Source organism: Perognathus longimembris, chromosome 9, assembly GCF_023159225.1.
Source record: "Perognathus longimembris pacificus isolate PPM17 chromosome 9, ASM2315922v1, whole genome shotgun sequence".
NCBI lineage: Eukaryota > Metazoa > Chordata > Mammalia > Rodentia > Heteromyidae > Perognathus > Perognathus longimembris.
This window is the reverse complement of record NC_063169.1, coordinates 26,510,187-26,529,931: the sequence shown is the minus strand read 5'-3', so window position 1 is coordinate 26,529,931 and position 19,745 is coordinate 26,510,187. Positions and strand designations below refer to the sequence as shown.

The 19,745-nt window shown below is 42.3% G+C and overlaps 1 protein-coding gene across 1 annotated transcript in view; it reads right to left on the bottom strand.

Moving 5' to 3' along the window:
- Positions 1-277: 277 nt before the first annotated feature.
- The window catches only part of Rragd (Ras related GTP binding D), a 38,381-nt gene continuing 18,913 nt past the window's right edge, over positions 278-19,745 (bottom strand). Inside the window, exons 3-7 of the mRNA XM_048353844.1 lie at positions 17,479-17,678; positions 15,820-15,934; positions 13,779-13,921; positions 6,063-6,211; positions 278-2,924 (exon numbers count right to left, since the gene is read on the bottom strand). Coding sequence (XP_048209801.1) covers positions 2,776-2,924; positions 6,063-6,211; positions 13,779-13,921; positions 15,820-15,934; positions 17,479-17,678 — 756 coding nt within the window. The 3' untranslated portion in view covers positions 278-2,775. The remainder of the gene's footprint in view (positions 2,925-6,062; positions 6,212-13,778; positions 13,922-15,819; positions 15,935-17,478; positions 17,679-19,745) is intronic.

The following is a 19,745-nucleotide window of genomic DNA, read 5'->3' as shown; positions in this document are numbered from 1 at the left end:
ATCTATAATCCTAGCTACTCAGAAGCTTGAGATCTGAGGATCGAGGTTCAAATTATACAAATTACAACCAGTCTGTGCTCGCTGAATGCATGTGATCTTTAATAATCATAACAGTTCAGCTACTTTTTTGGATTATGTTTCAAACAAGAGTTGGCAGATAACCCACATATTAACAGTTTTGCTGTGATTTTTTAATATTAGTTCTATATTTAAGGGTCAAAATACATTATGATCACAAAATAACACTTTGTGAATGTTAACCAGTTTTTTCTTTTTAAAAAAATTTCTATCCCTTCGATAAACACACTCCATACTGGTCATTCATGGTCATCTATATCACTGAAAATAATCAAAGATGATGATTCACAGTCTTACCTCTACATTCGCATTCTACTTGACTCAAGAGGCAAAAGGCCATCTTGCTCTAGAAACCTGTACGTCAAGTTTTCAACTCTTAAAACTGAGCACACATGATCCAGTGTGGTCACTGTTGGGATGGGCTTGGTCTCCCTGTTTACAGCCCCACTCTGAACATGAAATGTGGACATACATCCATTTTGATAACATGGGAGCTAATCCTCATATCAAAGATAAAACACAAAAGACCTTATAACCCCAATAGCACAACTTAAAAGACTTGAACATGAAGACCCACCTCCTACATCTTTAGTTAAGGTCATTGTCACACTTACAGGGTTTGAGGCAGACATCTATATAAGCATGTGATTGCTGAAGAGTGCAGTGCATGTGTTTCCGTCAGCTTGCATCGTCCTATGCCATAGGATTTTTTGCCTTTCCCCCAAAGAATCATGTGCTCTTGAAGTAACAGGCTTTTTAAGGCACATTTTAACAACAATAGAAAAACCCCATCATATAACCAGCATAAAAACGGAAGCTCCACTTGGTTATGTGTGTGTACACATGCACACACATACACACATATACATATGTATAGGCACATATGTATACATGTATACATATACATAAAATTAGGTAATGTGTAATTTATCAGCTAGACAAGTATCTCTAACTTGAGGATAGTCATATTCAAAACTTGACTCATTGGTTGCTTATTCAGAAAGAAATGTCTGTAAAAATATTAAGAGATTTATACAAATAACACACGTATCAGACCTGTTGGCAAAGCCCAACAGGTGACAGCTCTGCAAATGGGAGAAAAGACCTTTGGAACCCTGCACCCTCCCCATCTAGGGTTCTGAGTGAGAGTCATGAGGGAAGGAGTTAAGGTACCTTAATGATTCCTGGAAATTTCTTTTAAAAATGCACAGATCCTTGGGACGCTCAAAGCTTAAGTCCCAATCAGCCACTAATTTCAGTTATCATCTTCAAAATAGGACTTGGGGAGGGGAGGAGAGAAGTGTGGGCCTTTTGTGGACAAGTTGCTTTTAGGGACTTTGTACATTTTGCTAGGATCAGCTCTGATGGCCCTAAGATGCTCTGACTAAAAATATGTATTTTTTCCCCTAATGTTCCACAAACATATCAGAATATTGCCCTTTGGGATGGATATATATACTTGGAATAGTTTAGCATAGGGCTGGATTTAGGATTCTCCATTTCCTACTAGTCTAAGGTAAATACAAGTGAGAGAACTTTCTAGAAACAAACACATGACCAATGATAACTGCCTCTTCCAGCCACCCACTGGTGGTTGGGGGCTTTCAGCTGACTCCTCAGCCTTGCACAGCATGTGGGAGGCAGGCTGAAGTCAGTCCTGAGGGGGAGCAGGCAGAGGACTGGAGGCAGAGTAGCACAGATGAAAAGGTGACTCAGGTGGAAAATGAAACCAGTGGGAGTCACTATGGTCATGAAACAGTGAAAGACTGGTCCTAAACACTGCACAACAGCAGGCCATTGGGAAGAGCCAAGTTACAGAACTGTAGTCTACAATGGCCAACACCATTTGGCCTCTGAAGTAATTTTAGCCCTAAGTGGTAGTTACAGAAGAACCTCAGAAACTCTGCCTCAACAATATCTGGATCTCTCTCCAGTGATTGGCACCATTTTGGAAATCTGGTCCCAAAGGTTCTAAAGAATAACAGTTTAGCAAAAAAGAAATCACCTCTTGTATAAAGTAAGTGGAAGGATGTGTGTCAAGGTAAAAAGCATCGTACAAACTGTTGGATAGGGAAGCGCAGCCTCAGAGATAGAAAGTTTTAGGTAAGTTTGGGGCTAATATTTGTCTATAAAAGTCCTGTATACCTGTTAGAAATGGGGGATGGCTCTTATTGCTTTAGGAGCTTCTAGCTCCAATCTGCTCCAGTTCCACTGAAAAAAAAATGATTGAGCTTAAGTAGTAGCAAAGATATCCCAATTTACAAAAACAGCCATTAGCAATACATTGGTTTTTGATTGATTTCTGACTACTATAAGGACAAACTACAGTATCTGTGTCCTATACACCAAGTACAGAAAGGAGCTTAGAAAAGTAATCTTATCAAAGTTCAGTTCAGTGAAGAAAAAACATGAAAAAGTGCAAAATATGTACAGTTCCTGGCAGTGTGCACACCCTTCAGAAAAGCTAACATTTGTATCAGGAAGGTACAGTTGGTTTCACTTCATAGTTACTATACAAGTTTTTGCTTCAAAGTGCTTTATTAAAAAAAAAAACAAAAGATTAAGAGAGTTGAAGTAATTATTTTTAACAACAAATTCAGGTCAAATGTCCCAGTCTTCTCCTTCCTCTTCTTTAGCGTGACTTAGTATAGCAGCCTCTGCTAAAAGATCTCATGTCAAAAGACATTTCCAAAACCTCTACAGTAGCACACGAGGGGTTCCATTAGGGGTGGCTTTTTTTTTCTGCAGCCGATTCTGAACCTTCCGAGATTTTACTACTTTCATCCTCACCTCAAAAACTTCATGGATGGCCTTCCGGAAGCAGTGAAAATTATAGTCGATAAGCCCTGGAGGACAAAAATCTTTTGTCAGTATTACATAGAAATAAACTCATCTTTTCATATCAGTCAGGAGGGGGCAACAGAGGAGCAGCCATCAACCTAAAGGGCTTGGGACTCCAGAAACTATGATAAAACTACTAGAAGCTCATAAAGGTGGTTCTTCAAGAACATTCCTAGAATGTGTATCACATTCTGAAAAGTTTCTCTGACCCGAAGGATCAGAAGAACCACTGAACTGTACAGTGCTTTTTTACCTTTCAGAATGTAAAGATTAATTTACAGTGAAGATAAAATCAGGCTGAGGCAGGGAGAATTCAAGTTCCAGGCCAGCCTGGGCTGTATAGCAAGACTGTCTCAAAAGTTAACAATAAGCTGGGTACTGGTGGCTCATGCCTGTTAATCCTAGCATTTCAAGAAATAAGGATCTGAGAATTGTGGTTCAAAAGTTAGGCTGGGCAGAAAAATCCCTGAAAGTCTTACCTCCAATTAACAAGCAAAAAGGCAGAAGTAGAGCTGTGGTTTAAGCAGTAGAGCACTAGCTTTGAGCAAAAAAGCTAAGTAACAGCACGAGGCCTTGAGTTCCAGCTCTAGTACTTGTATACATGCACATATACATACACACATAAAGCAAATAAATGAATCTTAAATGAAAAAATGTCCCTTGCAGAAGGCCTGATTCTGAGGGGAAGCAGATCCTGACTTGAAAGTGTGTCAGAATTCTAAATATCAGTCAGCTACTAAATATCTCTTACTCATGTAAACTACTTTCATAAGCCATAGGGAATCTAAAGTCCCTGATTCTTTTTTTTTTTTTCTCCAGTCCTGGGGCTTGAACTCAGGGCCTGAGCACTGTCCCTAGCTTCTTTTTGCTCAAGGCTAGCATTCTACCCACTTGAGCCACAGGGCCACTTCTGGCTTTTTCTGTATATGTGGTGCTGAGGAAATGAACCCAGGGCTTCATGTATATGAAGTACGCACTCTACCACTAAGCCATATTCCCAGTCCAAGTCCCTGATTGTTAAACACTAATAAACACCTCATGTCAACTCCAAACTCAGAAATTCAACCACCTCACCAACATCACCAACAGTCAATTTTTCAATATAAAATAAATTTTAAGTGGAGAAATTGTGGAGTGATTATCTTCTTGTGTTTTCAGAGACACATCAGTCACACAGAAATAAATTTTTAAAAATAATCCAGAATATAAAAGGGAATTTCTTTATTATCCCCTTTTAAAGAGAGTAAAGGGTAAATTTTCTTTACACCAACTAGGGTAAGGTTCTATTTTCCATCTTTAATAAACTGGCCAAGTAATTATTTCAATCCATCAGGTAATGTTTCCAAATCCCTGTCCAGAGAAAAAAATAGGACTTGGGATTTGAGCCAAGGATGAAATTCTCCAGATAAGTGATACAAGGTATAGCCGGGCCCTGGCAGAGAGCAGCCTCCTCCCCTCCAGGAGGGGAAGACATCCCAGTGGTGCCCCCTGCTGCTCTGGCTGAGCCTGTGAGCCACAGTGCAGTAAAAGCATTTCTTCAGGAAAAGACCAACAAAGCAATTAGTGAGGCAAGTGGAAAAAAAAAACCAAACCAACAGCAACAAAGAGCAACCAAATAATCTTATTTTGTGGGACTCTGAGTACAAGGTGTGAGAAATAACTTGGAACTTTCTGCTTATATGTGTAACAAAGTAGCCACGGGTGGCTCATGCCCCCCTTTACGCCTAGCTACTGAGGAGGTTGAGATTTGAGGATGACAGTTCAAAGCTAGCCCGGGCAGGAAAGTCCCTGTGAGACTCTTATCTCCAATGATTCACTAGAAAACTGGAAGTGGAGCTATGGCTCAATGTAGTAGAGCACTAGCCTTGAGCAAAACAGCTCAGAGACAGTGCCCAGGCCTTAAATTCAAGCCCCACGATCGTGTGTGTGTGTGTGTGTGTGTGTGTGTGTGTGTGTATGTGTGTGTATATCCTAGGTACATTGGTAACCTGACATTTCTCAGTTTAGAACTGAGATTCTTTGCTTTGATTCTAAAATAAAACTGAATTTGCTCTTGAAAAGACATTTAGTGGTGTTATTAAATATATGCCTTCCCCCTTTTGTGGAATAATGACATCATCCCTGTGGTTTGGAAGCTTTAAGTGTGGGAAGGTTGGTAAGACATCAATCTACCTCTAGTGCAAGGACAGTCTTTGACCTAGAAGTGTGGAACCAGAAGATGAGCCTTCACCCTCAATACAGGCAGGGGAGGCCTCTCCCTGCTCAGAGACAGCCTGGCAACTGCCTGGCTTCAACTGCCAGATGATCTGGTTAGGGTAATATGGTTGGTTCCATTTCATCACCACCAGAGGGCGTCACTGGGGGCCAGCAGGGTCACTGGTTTAGAACCCTGCATGTCTGGCCTAATGCATGCAGGCCTACCAATCAAGAAAGAGGCCTATGACTACAATCTGGAAACTAACTTCCAGGGCATGCCACTGAACACCCACAACAAAGCAACAAAGGCAGTATGCTTTAAAGTGATTCTTTGGGGCTGGGGATATGGCCTAGTGGCAAGAGTGCTTGCTTTGTATACATGAAGCCCTAGGTTCAATTCCCCAACACCACATAAACAGAAAATGGCCAGAACGTGGCTACTGTATATGTTCTTGATACATTGTATATTGTATATATGTCTACCTGACCTAGAGAAGGGAAAGAAAAACAGGGCGTAAGATATCACAAGAAATGTACACACTCCCCTACTATGTAACTGTACCCTTTTTGCACAACACCCTGTCCAAAAAATTTGTGTTCAATTAATAAATAAATTAAATTTAAAAAAAAAAGAAAATGGCCAGAAGTGGCACTGTGGCTCAAGTGGCAGAGTGCTAGCCTTGAGCAAAAAGAAGCCAGGGACAGTGCTCAGGCCCCGAGTCCAAGCCCCAGGACTGGCCAAAACAAAAACAAACAAAAATAATAATACAGTGATTCTTTACAATTATACCCTGCCAAAGGGAAAGAAAAATGAGGGAGGGTATAACAAATATGACAAGAAATGTACTCACTATCTTATTATGTAACTGTACCCCCTCTGTACACCACCTTGTCAATAAAATTTAACTTAAAAACAAATAAAATTACATCCCGCCAAAAAAATTTACCTTTTCTTTCGAAGCTTTCCTCTCGGACAAAGCAAACGAGAGCCAGGAACTTTGTGACCTCTTTTAAATAAAGAACTGTTGTATTGTTCAGCTTTATGATGGCTGTTGACTCCTTGTCATAGGGGGTTCCTGCTCCATCTTCTTTGAGACTAAATGGGAACAGAAACCAAAATGTATTTAATCATGGAGAAAGAACTAGAAATTGTACCCCAGAGACAGATACCAGCTTTAACACACAGAATATGATCATCTTAATCATGTTATTTACCCCTGCATTGTTTTCAGCAAAAGATCTCAGTAACAACCACAAGAATGCACAGCCATCCAGTGCTGGTGGAGCACACCTATAATCCTAGCCACTCAGAGGCGGAGAGGTCTGAGGATTGTGCTTCAAAGCCAGCCTGAGCAGGAAGTCTATGAGACTCTTATCTTCAGTTAACCACATGAAAGCTGTGGCTCAGGTGGAAGAGGGCTAGCCTCGAACTAGGCTCTGAGTTCCAGCCCTAGGACACAGATACACACACACACACACACACACACACACACACACACACACACTTACTTCATAAGCCACTTTTTTAGAGAGTAGTAGGAGCTAGACCACTGTCTAGGACCCTGAGGAGTACTGGCCAGGGAGGGGGGTGAACTATCCTCTTGTCCCCCAACGAGGCTTTCTTTTACCTGGTAGAAGAGCCAGGCTGTCAAAAGGATAGTCTGATTAAAAACAACAAAAAAGGAAGAGCTCAAAAGCTTCCAGGTTGGAATCTGAAGACAACCAGATATGCTGAGCAGGACCCTAAGCCAGGGAATAAAGTGCTGTAGACTGAAATGGCAGCTGGGAGTGTCATTCAATGGTTGAGTGTTTGCCCAGCCTGTGCAAGGATCTAAGTTCAGCATTGCAGAAAATAAAAATAAAACAAGAAACAAGAAATAGATAATAACAAAATAAAATAAAAAATATAATTAGGCCTATTGATAAAATTTGAATATAAGCTGCCTTTTAGGTACTACAATAATACAGCCATACTAAATGTGCTACCAAGTCTGACCATTAAAACTATAGTTCCAGAAAAAAAAAAAAATGTGCTTATTGCTAACAGATACATGTTCAAGGGCCCAGAAGCAAAGAATCAAGAAGGATGCAACTTATAAACAGCTCAGCAAAAACACAAAAATGGTAGGGCACCAATGGCTCCTGCCTATAATTCTAGTATCTCAGGAGGCTGAGATATGATGAGGATCAAGGTATAAAGCCAGTTCAGGCAGACAAAGCTAGGAAACTCTTATCTCCAATTAACCAGCAAACAGCCAGAAGTGGAGGTGTGGCTCAAGTGGTCTAGCAAAAAAACTAAGAGACAATCCCAGGTGCTAAGTTCAAGTTCCAGCACAAATACACAAAAATAATAAAATGACAATACATAGCCCTGAGCATGTATAAAATGGATAATGACTATTAGCTCATCTATTTTTGTCGGCCATGAGGCTTGAACTCAGGTTCTGGGCACTGTCTAGGAGCTCTTTTGCTCAAGGCTAGTGCTCTAAGACTTTGAGCCACAGTTGCAGTTCCAGTTTTTGAGTGGTTAATTGGAGATAAGAGCCTCTCAGGGACTTTAAACAATGACCCTCAGATCTCAGCCTCCTGAGTAGCTAGGATTACAGGCATGAGCCACCAGCACCTGGCTTTATTAGCTAATATTATAGCCCAAACTGGACCCACCAAAGACACTGGTAGAGCCAGTTAGGAATCCTTTGCTTTCACGGGATCTGTGCTTATCCTTCTCTCTTTATCTGAAACTATAGAAATTTCCTAATGTACATTTGCTTTGCAAATATATGAATAATTTGACTTCATTAGAATTGTGTTAAACCTTATTAGTTTTACTTGACAGCATTTATTGAACATTTCCTATGTGACAGCCACCATTCTCTGTTCTGACCATGGTTATGCTTTCTCTACCAGAAGCATCCACCAAGCTGGACAATCTGGACAAGCTGGAGGATGCTGAGCCTGGGTCCCCCAGGTAGGTGAGCTAGAGTCACTGTAAGCTGAGTTGTAAAGGAAAGCTGATAGCAGAAGAAAAGCCAGGATCCCAAATCTAGATCATAGACCTCAGTAGTATCAAAGTTAATGCCTGAACCCTCTGTGTGTGCATGTGTGTGTGTGTGCACGCACATGTGCATACTAGAGCTCAAACTCAGAGCCTTACAGAAGGGCCAAGTCCAGTGCTGTACTCCTTCAGGCACACCTCAGCTTTCAGTATTTTTCTGGTTAATTTGAGAGAAGTGTCACTCAGATTTGTATGCCCAGGCTGGCTTCAAACCATGATCCTCAGATCTCAGCCTCCAGAGTAGCTAGGACTACAGGTGTGAACTAGGACTATGTGGCAATGCTCTAGTCTTTTAAATGAGTGAAGGGATAGAGTAACAAGCCTGGCTTAATAAAGAGCCTGAAAAAAATGTAAATTTAGTTTATTATTATAAAGGTGATATACAGAAGGGTTATGGTTATATAAGTCAGGTAAGGAGTACATTCCTTTTTGGACGATGCCATCCTTTCTTTCCCTCCCTCCCAGTTCTTCTCTTCTGACCCACCCACAAGTTATATAGTTCATTTTCTTTTTTTTTTTTGGCCAGTCCTGGGCCTTGGACTCAGGGCCCGAGCACCGTCCCTGGCTTCTTCCCGCTCAAGGCTAGCACTCTGCCACTTGAGCCACAGCGCCGCTTCTGGCCGTTTTCTGTATATGTGGTGCTGGGGATTCGAACCTAGGGCCTCGTGTATCTGAGGCAGGCACTCTTGCCACTAGGCTATATCCCTAGCCCCTATATAGTTCATTTTCAACATCAGTGTCTAATGAGTACCACAGTTGCATTTGTTCACCCTTTGTCCCTTCACTTCTGTGCCCCCCCTACCCTCCCAAAGACAGATAAACTAACAAACAAGACAAAAAGAAAACAAGAAAAAAAACTCATTTCCATTTCCTGGGGTTCATTTCAATAAATATTATTTTATATGATCATATGCACATAGCATTATGCCTTTGGGTGCCACTCCTAAGACCAAAGAGGATTCCTTTGGTCTCACTGTCTGTGAATGCCTTAGAGTCTTGTAAGATTTATCATTTCCCAGTGTATTTTAGATCTAGCTTCTGCATAAGAGAGAAAATATACGCTGTTTGTCTCTGTGAGTCTGGCTTACCTCACTTAACATGATTTGTTCTAGGTCCATCCACTGAAATGTATTTTAAAGGAAATATCGTTGTTGTTGGGGAAGGGCACTGTGTTGGAACTGGAGCTTGAACTCAGGGTCTGGGCACTGTCCCGGAGCTTTTGTACTCAAGGGTGGTCTCTACCACTTTGAGTTACAGATCCATTTCCAGATTTTTTGCTGGTTAATTGGAGATAAGATTCTGGCCTTTCCTGCCTGGACTGGCTTTGAACCATGATCCTCAGATTTCAGCCTCCTGAGTAGCTAATAGGATTGCAGGCATGGGCCACCAGTGCCAACCTTAAGCCACTACTTCTTTTTTTCTTTTTTTTTTCTTGCCAGTGCTGGGGCATGAACTCAGGACCTGGGCACTGTCCCTGAGCTTCTTAAGCTCAAAGCCACAGTGTCACTTCAAGCTGTTTCTGTTTATGTGGTACTGAGGAATTGAACCCCGTGCTTCATGCATACTAGGCAAGCACTCTACCACTAAGCCACATTCCCAGCCCAAACCACTACTTTTTTAAGACTGAATTTCTCTTGCTAACTAATGATAACTAACTCTTGATAACTAATGCTCTGAGAACAATTAGCTAAAACATTCAGAATGTTTTACCCGATCAAATAAGTTATATTGAAAAAATTTAAGTCAACATATACTATATATCAAACATTAGATCTAGGGCTGGGAATATGGCCTAGTGGCAAGATTGCTTGCTTCATATACAGGAAGCCCTGGGTTTGATTCCTCAGCACCACAGTGCCCAGGCCCTGAGTCCAAGCCCCAGGACTGGCCCGCCCAAAAACCCAAAAACAAAACAAAGAAAAAATATTAGATCTATTAATAAACATCATTTGCTAACAGGAAAATTGTTAAATAATAATGTTAGAATGAAAAAAGATTAAAATTATTTGTACAAAGTGATCTCATCATCCTAAAATCTACATAAATCAGAAAACAAGCTATGCACCTGTGGTTCTTGCCTGTAATCCTACCTACTCAGGAAGCTGAGATCTAAGGATTTCGCAGTTCAAAGCTAGCCCAGGCAAGAAAGCCCATGAGACTCTTATCTCCAATTAATCATCAAAAAACCAGAAGTGGAGCTGTGGCTCAAAGTGGTAGAAGCCTTGAGAAAAAAAGAGCAAGGACAGTGACCATGCCCTTAGTTCAAGCCCCATGATGGACCAAAAATAACAAAGTTAGGGCTGGGAATGTGGCTTAGTGGTAGAGTGCTTGCCTAGCATGCATGAAGCCCTGGGTTCGATTCCTCAGTACCACATAAACAGAAAAACCCACAAGTAGTGCTGTGGCTCAAGTGGTAGAGTGCTAGCCTTGAGCAAAAGAAGGTAGGGCCAGTGCTTAGGCCCTGAGTTCAAGCCCCAGGACTGGAAAAAAGAAAAAGAAACACATGAAGGTTAAAGTGTGTGTGTTGTGTTCTGGTGTGTTGTGTAGGGTTGAGAACTGACCTCTACCCAGAACTTCAGCTGACAGATTCCTGGGGAACCAGGTAGTGACTCTGTAGGCCCTATGGGCTCCCTCAAGCAGCAGGGCAAGTGGGGCATGACCTCCAGTCACAGGCTGACCATTTCCTGGCTGCTGGGAGGGGCCAGGCTGCACCTCCACCACCCCCAGCCTGTGGTGAATGAGGCTGTCTCAATGCCATGCCAGCGCAGAACCACTGTGACCCAGACTACTTCTGAACCCTGTGGGAAATCTGGGGCTCCCCCGGCCCACATCAATAATGTGCTGCAAGAGCCCAGCTTCCTCCAGCCAGCTCTTCCCTGCCCGTGTTTGTTTTAGCCGGGCAAAGTAACTCTGATTAACATCATTCACATGAACAACTGCCACTTATATCTAATTACCATATGGCACAATAATGATCATCCATATCGGGAAATATGTGCCAGATTAATCGTGCTGTACTTTGTGCTTGATTACCACAGCAATCTAGATTGTAATCAGGCATTCAGCTTCCATTCAGCTATTCCAAGGTCAAGCCCGTGGGGCTTAAAAATAAAAGACTGATGCAGGAAAAATCAAGTGTTTGTGAAGCACTTAAAAATACCAATAAAAGCCAGGCATCAGTGGCTCATACCTGAAATCCTAGCTAGTCAGGAGGCTGAGATCTGAGGATTATGGTTCAAAGCCAGCCTGAGCAGCCAAGTCCAATTAACCACTAGAAAACTGGAAGTGGCCCTGTGGGCTCAAAGTTCTCTACTACTTTGAGCCTTGAGTGAAAATGCTCAGAGACAGTGCCCAGACCCTGAGTTCAAGCCCCAGAGTAGGGGGTGGGGGAAGGAGGGCAATAAAGCTGGGCACAGGTGGTTCACCCTATAATCTTAGTTACTCAGAAGGCTGAGATCTGAGGATGGAGGTTAGAAACCAGCCTGGGTAGGAAAGCCCAAGAGACTCTTACTTCTAATTAACCACTAAAAATAAAGCTGGAAGTAGAGATGTGACTCAAGTAGTAGAGTCCTAGCCTTGAGTGGAAAAAGCTAAGGGACGACAATAGCTAGGCTCTGAATTCCAGCCCCAGCACCAGCACGCGCGTGCGTGCGCACACACGCACACACATCTCAAAAAGAGGGCACCTACAATTTATGCATAGTGAAAAACAGTGGTGTGTGTGTGTGTTACAAATCACAAATCTCAAAAAGAGGGCACCTACAATTTATGCATAGTGAAAAATAGTGGTGTGTGTGTGAGAGAGAGAGAGAAAGAGAGAGAGAGAGTTAACAGAGAAAACCTGACAAGGAGGGCAAAAGATCAATCAATGAAAAGTGGTAGGACTGAGACTTTCAAGTCCACAGGAGATGGTGTAAAGCTAGGTGAGGCATTACTCAGTCTGTGTTGTGGAGTCAAGCAATGAATAGGACAATGAATTTGACCTCCTCTAGCACAGGAAAGCAATGTAAACTCCATTACAAACAGACAGCAATGCATGCCCTGTGGTCATTAGATAAACTAGTTCACACTCAGTATGATTCTTGTCCTGCGTATTCCTAATTGTGAGAGATTTTAATCTGTAGTAACACAATCAAGTTTTTCTCCTTTATAGTTTTTGTTGTTGTTGTTTTTTATAGCACTGGAGATTGCAATCTTAGCTATTCAGGAGGTTGAGATCTGAGGATCAAAATATTGGAAGCCAACTTAGGCAGGAAAGTCCATGAGACTCTCTTCTCCAATTAACCACCAAAAAAGGTGGAAGTAGGGCTGTGGCTCAAGTGGTAGACCACCAGCCTTGTGCAAAAAAACAAAACAAAACGCAAACCTCAGGAATATAGCACCCAGGCCCAGAGTTCAAGCCCCCAGTCTGGCACAATTTAAAAAAAAATCTCAGCAGTTATTTTCTGTAACAAATAGGACAGTGGAAATATTAGTGAGATGTGTGAGGGTTCAAACCTGTATCTATTTATATCTCACAAAGGTATATGATATGATGACAGGTTTTCAGCAGAGAATCAGGATTTAGGCCCAAGTTCAAATTCTAATTCTTCCCCTTACTAAAAATGTGAGTAGCAGTTAGAAAGCCAGCCACTCTGAAATTTAATAAGTTTCCTAATCTGTAACATTGGTATAGTAGCTCCTACCTCAGGGAATAATTGAGAATTAAATCACATGATGCCCACAGTGAAGTCAGTACTATGCTCCTAGGCTTTTACTCAATATTTGTTATTTTTACTGCACATCTTATGGTCTACTAATAACTTTCTGTTTTAAAAACATATACATTAGCCTGGTGCTGTGGGCTGTCACCTATAATTCTAGCTATTTAGGAGGCTGACATTGTGAGGATCAAGGCTCAAGGCCCATCTGGTCAGAAAAGTCTACAAGACTCCAAGTATCAGTGGAAGAATCTGGGTGGTGGCAAGCTCCTGTCCTTCCAACTACAATGGAAATCTGAAAACAGGCAGATCACAGTTCAGAGAGTGTCAGTTTAGAAAGGAAAGGCCCAAAGTAAAAAATAACCAACACAGCCCAGCACTGGTGGCTTACACCTGTAATCCTAGTTACCTCAGGAAGCTGAGATCTGAGGATCAAACTTCAAAGCAGCCTGAGCAGGAAAGTCCATGACACTCTTATCTCCAATTAACCACCAGAAAGCCAGAAATGCAGCTATTGCTCTAAGTGGTAGAGTGCTATCCCTGAGCAGAAAAGCTCAGAGACAGCACCCAGGTCCTGAGTTCAAGCCCCATTACTAACAACAACATTAAAGAAACCCACAAAGAAGGGAGGCGTGGCTCACTAGCAGAGTGCCTGTCTAGCAAACAACAATACCTGTGTTCAAACCCTAGCATTACCAAATCAGATACAAGCCCTAGCACTGCCAAATCAAATACATGAATATACACACCCAAGCAAAAGTATTAAAATCAAATCAATAAATACAAAAGTGCCTTAAAAGTTATGAAAAGGATAAAGGAACTGAATTTGATCCCAGAGCTTCTTGTCTATGAGTGCTATCTGCTGAGCTCCACGCCACCCTGGGGAGGAAGGCCTGAGTTTCACTTACCCATAAATACAGGAGATGTCAATGACCACATCTATCATGTCACAGCACAGCTCATAGGTCTGCATGTCCACCGGAGTGCTGTCCGTGGCAATGTATATTTTACTGACCACGTCAAACAGAAAGGCCTTTTCAATCCCAGAATTCTGAAACAAAAAGAGGAACGGTACCTTAAAAGCAACAACTGACTTCAGATTGCATCTTGGTTACATAAAATAGTATGCCACCCAACAATCAGAACAGGGAGTCTTTGGGGGTTAAAAGGAAAGGGAGGGGCTCAGGTGGCAATGCTGCTAATAAAAGGTCACAATAAAAGCCATTAAGCTGTACAATCAATAGGAGCTACTTTTTATGATGAAAAAAGAAAAAAATTTGGCTGGGGCTATGGCCTAGTGGCAATAGTGCTTGCCTCTTATACATGAAGCCCTGGGTTCAATTCCCCAGCACCATATATACAGAAAATGGCCAGAAGTGGCGCTGTGGCTCAAGTGGCAGAGTGGTAGCCTTGAGCAAAAAGAAGCCAGGGACAGTGCTCATGCCCTGACTGAGTCCAAGGCCCAGGACTGGCCAAAAAAAAAAGAAAAAAAATTAAATTGCAAAATGATAAGCCATTCTTAGTGTCAAATACAATAAGCAGAAATTACACTTCTAATAATTTGAAGTTGTACTACTTTATTGCAATTTAAACTACACTGTCTTAGGTATGTGTGTGTCTGTGTGCGCACACACACGCATGCGTGTGCTGATACTAGGGCTCAAACAAGGCCTAGGCTCTGTCACTTGTTTTTTGGGTTTTTTTTGCTCAAGGCTAGTACTCTACCACTTGAGCCACAACTCCACTTCCAGCTTTTTGCTGGGTAACTGGAGAGAAAGAATCTTATTGATTTTTCCTGCCTAGGCTGACTTTAAATCTCAGTCTTCAGATCTCATATATAATTTTATTGATGTTCCTAAGATGTTGTACAGGGTCATAAATCATGAAATTAGTACACTTCTTTCTGGACAGTGTCACCTGTTCCTTTGCTTTCCCCTCCCATCCTTGCCTACAAGTTGCATAATTTCTTTTCCACACAGTGTCTACTGAATATCATGACTCCATTTGTTCACTTTCCTCCCTCCATTTCTGTGGCTGCTTCATGCCCCACCCCAAGACAAGAAGCATCAAACAAAAAACCAAAACCCCTGAACAAAAACAGACAACACCTCCACGACCACCACCAACAAAACCCTTGGTTCCATTTCCCAGAATTTGCTTCAATAAATAGTATTTTAAGTGTTTAGCTTTGAGTGCCTCCTCTAAGAGTATCCTCGTTTAGTCTCAGTTGGTGGGTAAATGCCTAGTGTCCTGTATAATTTACCTCTCGTTGTATTTTAGATCTAGTTTCCTCTTATGAGAGAAAACTTGTGCCACTGGTCTTTCTGAGCTTAGCTTAACTCACTTAATGTGATTTACTCTAGGTCCGATTATTTCCCTACAAATGACATAATTTTACTCTTTCTAATGCATGAGTAAAGTTCCACTGTGTATAGGTACCACTTTTTTTTCATCTACTCATCTATTGCAGGGCATCTGGGCAGTTTCTATTACTTGGCTATGTGAATAGTGCACAACAAACATGGATGTGCAGGTATCTTTACCACATCTTGACCTGTATTGATCTGGGTAGATCACCAATGCTGGTATGCCTGGGTCATAGGAAGGTTCTATGTTTAGTTTTTACTCCTGGCTTTTTGCTGGTCAATTGGAGATAAGAGTTTCATGGACTTTTCTGCCCATGTTGGCTTTGAACTATGATCCTCAGTCTCATATCTGAGTAGCTAGGATCCCAGACATGAGCCAATCTCACTTTCTTCTGCTGGATTTTATTAGCGCTGATGACTGCCTATAGTGAGAATAAATACTTTGTTTAGACCAGTGAAGTCTACGTTTTCTGAACTAATTTTTAAAGGATCTAAAATAACTGTAATCATTGAAATCCTGTAAGAACAAGCAGAAACTAGACTTTTCACTCCTGTAAATGTTAACAGGAAATTGTTTACTTACTGAGATAAAGATGTTGAGCAAATTCTCCAGTGTTGGAAGTTGTGGAATCAGTTTCTGAACCACTTTGCTAAAAGCTTCAAATATTGAGTGATCATATATGCTGGTCAGATAAAAGCTGGAAGATAAGACAACATTTCATCCTATTTGCCTATGGCTGAGAGGTTTTCTTGTGCTGTGTCATCTCCCTTCTGTCTCTGGTGTCCTCACACAGGCATCCCAGCCCCCTCCAGAACTCATGTGACCTTGGTAAAACCCCCTGTGCCTTAACTCCCATTCCTCCTCACTCCCCAAATGCTAGATCTGGGATGGTTCTGGCCCCCGACTGAGCATGAGCACTGTCCCTGGCTTCTTTTTGCTTAAGGCTAGCACTCTGCCACTTGAGCCACAGTGCTACTTCTGGCCATTTTCTGTATATGTGGTGCTGAGGAATTGAACCTAGGGCTTCATATACGAGGCAAGCACTCTACCACTGGGCCATATGCCCTGGTGTTTGAGCTACAGGAGAAGCCAGGTTCCTCACAGTCAACAAAACAAGCCCCACTGTATGCTAGCCTCCAGTCCAGTTCACAGATGTTACATTATTAACAATGACGAACTAAACTGTTTTTCATTTTCCAATTGACAAAATGAATTATGCATATGTTATTCCAGAAACACTAATGGAGACGCTTTCTTTTGTGTGTCTTTCTATTAGGTTATTTTCAATATTGATTAATTTCCTGGATTAGATAGATTGGGTTTTTTGGTTTTGTTTTTGTGCCAATCTTGGGGCCTGAGCATTGTCACTGAGCTTTTTGGTTCAAGACTAGCTCTTTACCACTTGAGCCACAGCTCTACTTCTGGCTGAGTCTCATGGACTTTCCTGCCTGGGCTGGCTTCGAATTGCAATACTCAAATCAAGCCTCCTGAGTAGGTAGGATTATAGGCATGAGACACCAATGCCTGGCAACTGGTCCTTTTCCTTATGCTGGAACTAGGGCTTGAGCTCAGATTCTCTTGCTTTCGTTTGACTTTTTCTGTTCATGACTGGCACCCTACCACTTGAGCCATACCTCATACCTTGCTGGTTAACTGGAGATAGGAGTATTTTGGACCTGTCCGCCCAGGCTGGCTTGAACTCACCATCCTCAAATTTCAACCTCTCAAATAGCTAGGATTACTGGCTATGTATTTTCATTTATCTTATTATTTGTTTATTTTGCTGGTCCTGAGGCTTGAACTCAAGGCCTGGGCCCTGTCCTTAAGCTTCTTTTGTTCAAGGTTAGTGCTCTACCACTTGAACCACTGCCCAACCCACAGCTTTTTCTGTTTATTCGAGCTAAGAGTCTCACAGACTTCTCTACCTAGACTGGTTTCAAACTGTGATCTCAGCCTCCTAAATAGCTGGGATTATAAGCATGAGCCAACAGCACTTGGCTGACTATGTATTTTTTATATAGGAAGCGGGCATTAGCTTTAATCACTTATTAAACCCAAACAGAACACAACACTATTTTCAGCAATGACTAGTATTAGCATGTGTAAAACTCATGTTTTCCAAATCCTCTCAGCACAAATGACACACGAGCTACTACTGTCTGCATTCAGCCAACTGCGCTGAGATGCCGTCCTAGCCTTTCTCCCTCTTCACAGCCATCCCTAAGGTGTCTCCATTCTCACCTGAGGTGGATTTTTTCTAATCCAGCGTCTGCAAGGTCATCGTTTGCTCTCTGGTGAATATCTCTTTGGGTTTCGATTTTGTGGTCATCTGACAGTCCATCCACTTTATGAATGAAGACCTCAAAGTTGATGTCGGCGTTCACCTTGTAGGCCCTGGTCACGGTGAGGTGGAGCCGGGCCAGTGCTTCCATGTAGTCATCCTGAAACAAAGGGGACATCTCTAAGAGGCCACTGGGCTTCCTCGCCTCCAACCACATGCTACAACCCCCTAAAACAGCCCTTCCATCTCAAATCCTGGCCTCACAGAATTCAAGTGTAAAAACCTGTTTTGTTCCCAAACTGAGGAAAAGGCTAGCATCATACAGTGAAGTTAGGCAAGCGTAACAAAGCTTGCTGACAGCTGTGAAATCCACAGCCACACTTTCAGGAGAAGTGGGGCCTGATAACCCTACAGCTTCTCCTGGAAGATCTTCCTCCCACGGAAGTCTCTTGGAGAACTGTGATACACAAGTAGAGACAGAAACTTGGTAATATGCCCTACTATGTAACTGTACCCTTTTTGCACAACACCTTGTCAAAGAAATTTGTGTTCAAATGGGGCTGGGGATATAGCCTAGCGGCAAGAGTGCCTGCCTCGGATACACGAGGCCCTAGGTTCGATTCCCCAGCACCACATATACAGAAAACGGCCAGAAGCGGCGCTGTGGCTCAAGTGGCAGAGTGCTAGCCTTGAGCGGGAAGAAGCCAGGGACAGTGCTCAGGCCCTGAGTCCAAGGCCCAGGACTGGCAAAAAAAAAAAATTTGTGTTCAATTAATAAATAAATTAAATTATAAAAAAAAAAGAACACAACATTAGCCAGGAGAGAGCAAGTCACCATCATGACTTCTTCCGATCCCAAGAAAGAAAAGGCATGGTCACAGAATGAACTTTCACTCTTGTTTTTAAACAACAAGGTGCTAAATATGAAATGCTTACTATTGGCTTTGGCCAATGGTAAGTATTGCTACAGCTGCAGACCCCACAAGCTTCAAGCTTCTCACCTTCAAATAAAAACCTAATACCAGTACATTTTAGTGAATATTTTGAGAATTAAAGGTGATAAAGTGTACAAATTTAACATGAGCTTGGCATCAAGTCAGCATGTGATAAGTGTTGGGAGTTTCAAACAATCCACAATAAAGAGAAAAATTCTTTGAATCTTAAAAAAAAAAAAAAAGAAAAAAAGAAACTTGGTAATAGTCCCTGGGAGGATGGAAAAGGAGCCTGGCAACAATGAAGAGCACAGTCCTCACCAGGCATGGTGGTACACATTTGTAATCCCAGCTACTCAGAAGTTGGAGGAAGGAAGATCATGAATTAGAGGCAGGTCTAGCCATTTCGTGAGAAACAAAAGACAAACACAAAAAGGCTAACAACACAGCTCAACAGGTAGAGTGGTTGCCTAGAATATTTGAGACTTTTTTGTTTTGTAAGTCCTGGGGCTTGAACTCAGGGCCTGAGCACTGTCCCTGGCTTCTTTTTGCTCAAGGCTAGCACTCTACCTCTTGCGCCACAGTGCCATTTCTGGTTTTTTCTATATATGTGGTGCTGAGGAATCGAACCCAGGCCTTCACGTATGCAAGGCAAGAACTTTATCACTAGGCCATATGCCCAACCCCTACTTAAGACTTTATGTTCAATCCCCAGTAGCACACACATACACACACGCGTGCAAGCATATATCCAAAGCAGAAGTCAGCAAACAGTAGTCTATGAGCCATCCAGCCTTTACAGAAAGTCTGCTCTAGAGTAACTGCTTTAAACAATCCCTCCATCTGAATAATAATAAACAGCTGTGCATCCATCACTCTTAAGAAATAAAGTATCATTAGCCAGGTACAGGTGGCTACCTGGGAGGTTGAGACTAGAAGGAATGCATTTTGAAGCCAGCCTGAGTAAGAAAAGCTCCAGAGACCCTCCTCAATTCATAGCTGGGTGAACTTTTGTTTTGGTTTGGTTTTTGCCAGTCCTGGGGCTTGGACTCAGGGCCTGAGCACTGTCCCTGGCTTCTTTTTGCTCAAGGTTAGGACTCTACCACTTGAGCCACAGGGCCACTTCTGGCTTTTTCTGTATGTGGTGTAGAGGAATCGAACCCAGGGCTTCATGCATGCTAGGCAAGCACTCTACCACTCTACCACTCTACCACTAAGCCATATTCCCCCGGGGTGCACTTTTAAACCCCTGTCATCCCAAGCCACATGGGAGGCTGAGACCTGAGGATCGAGAT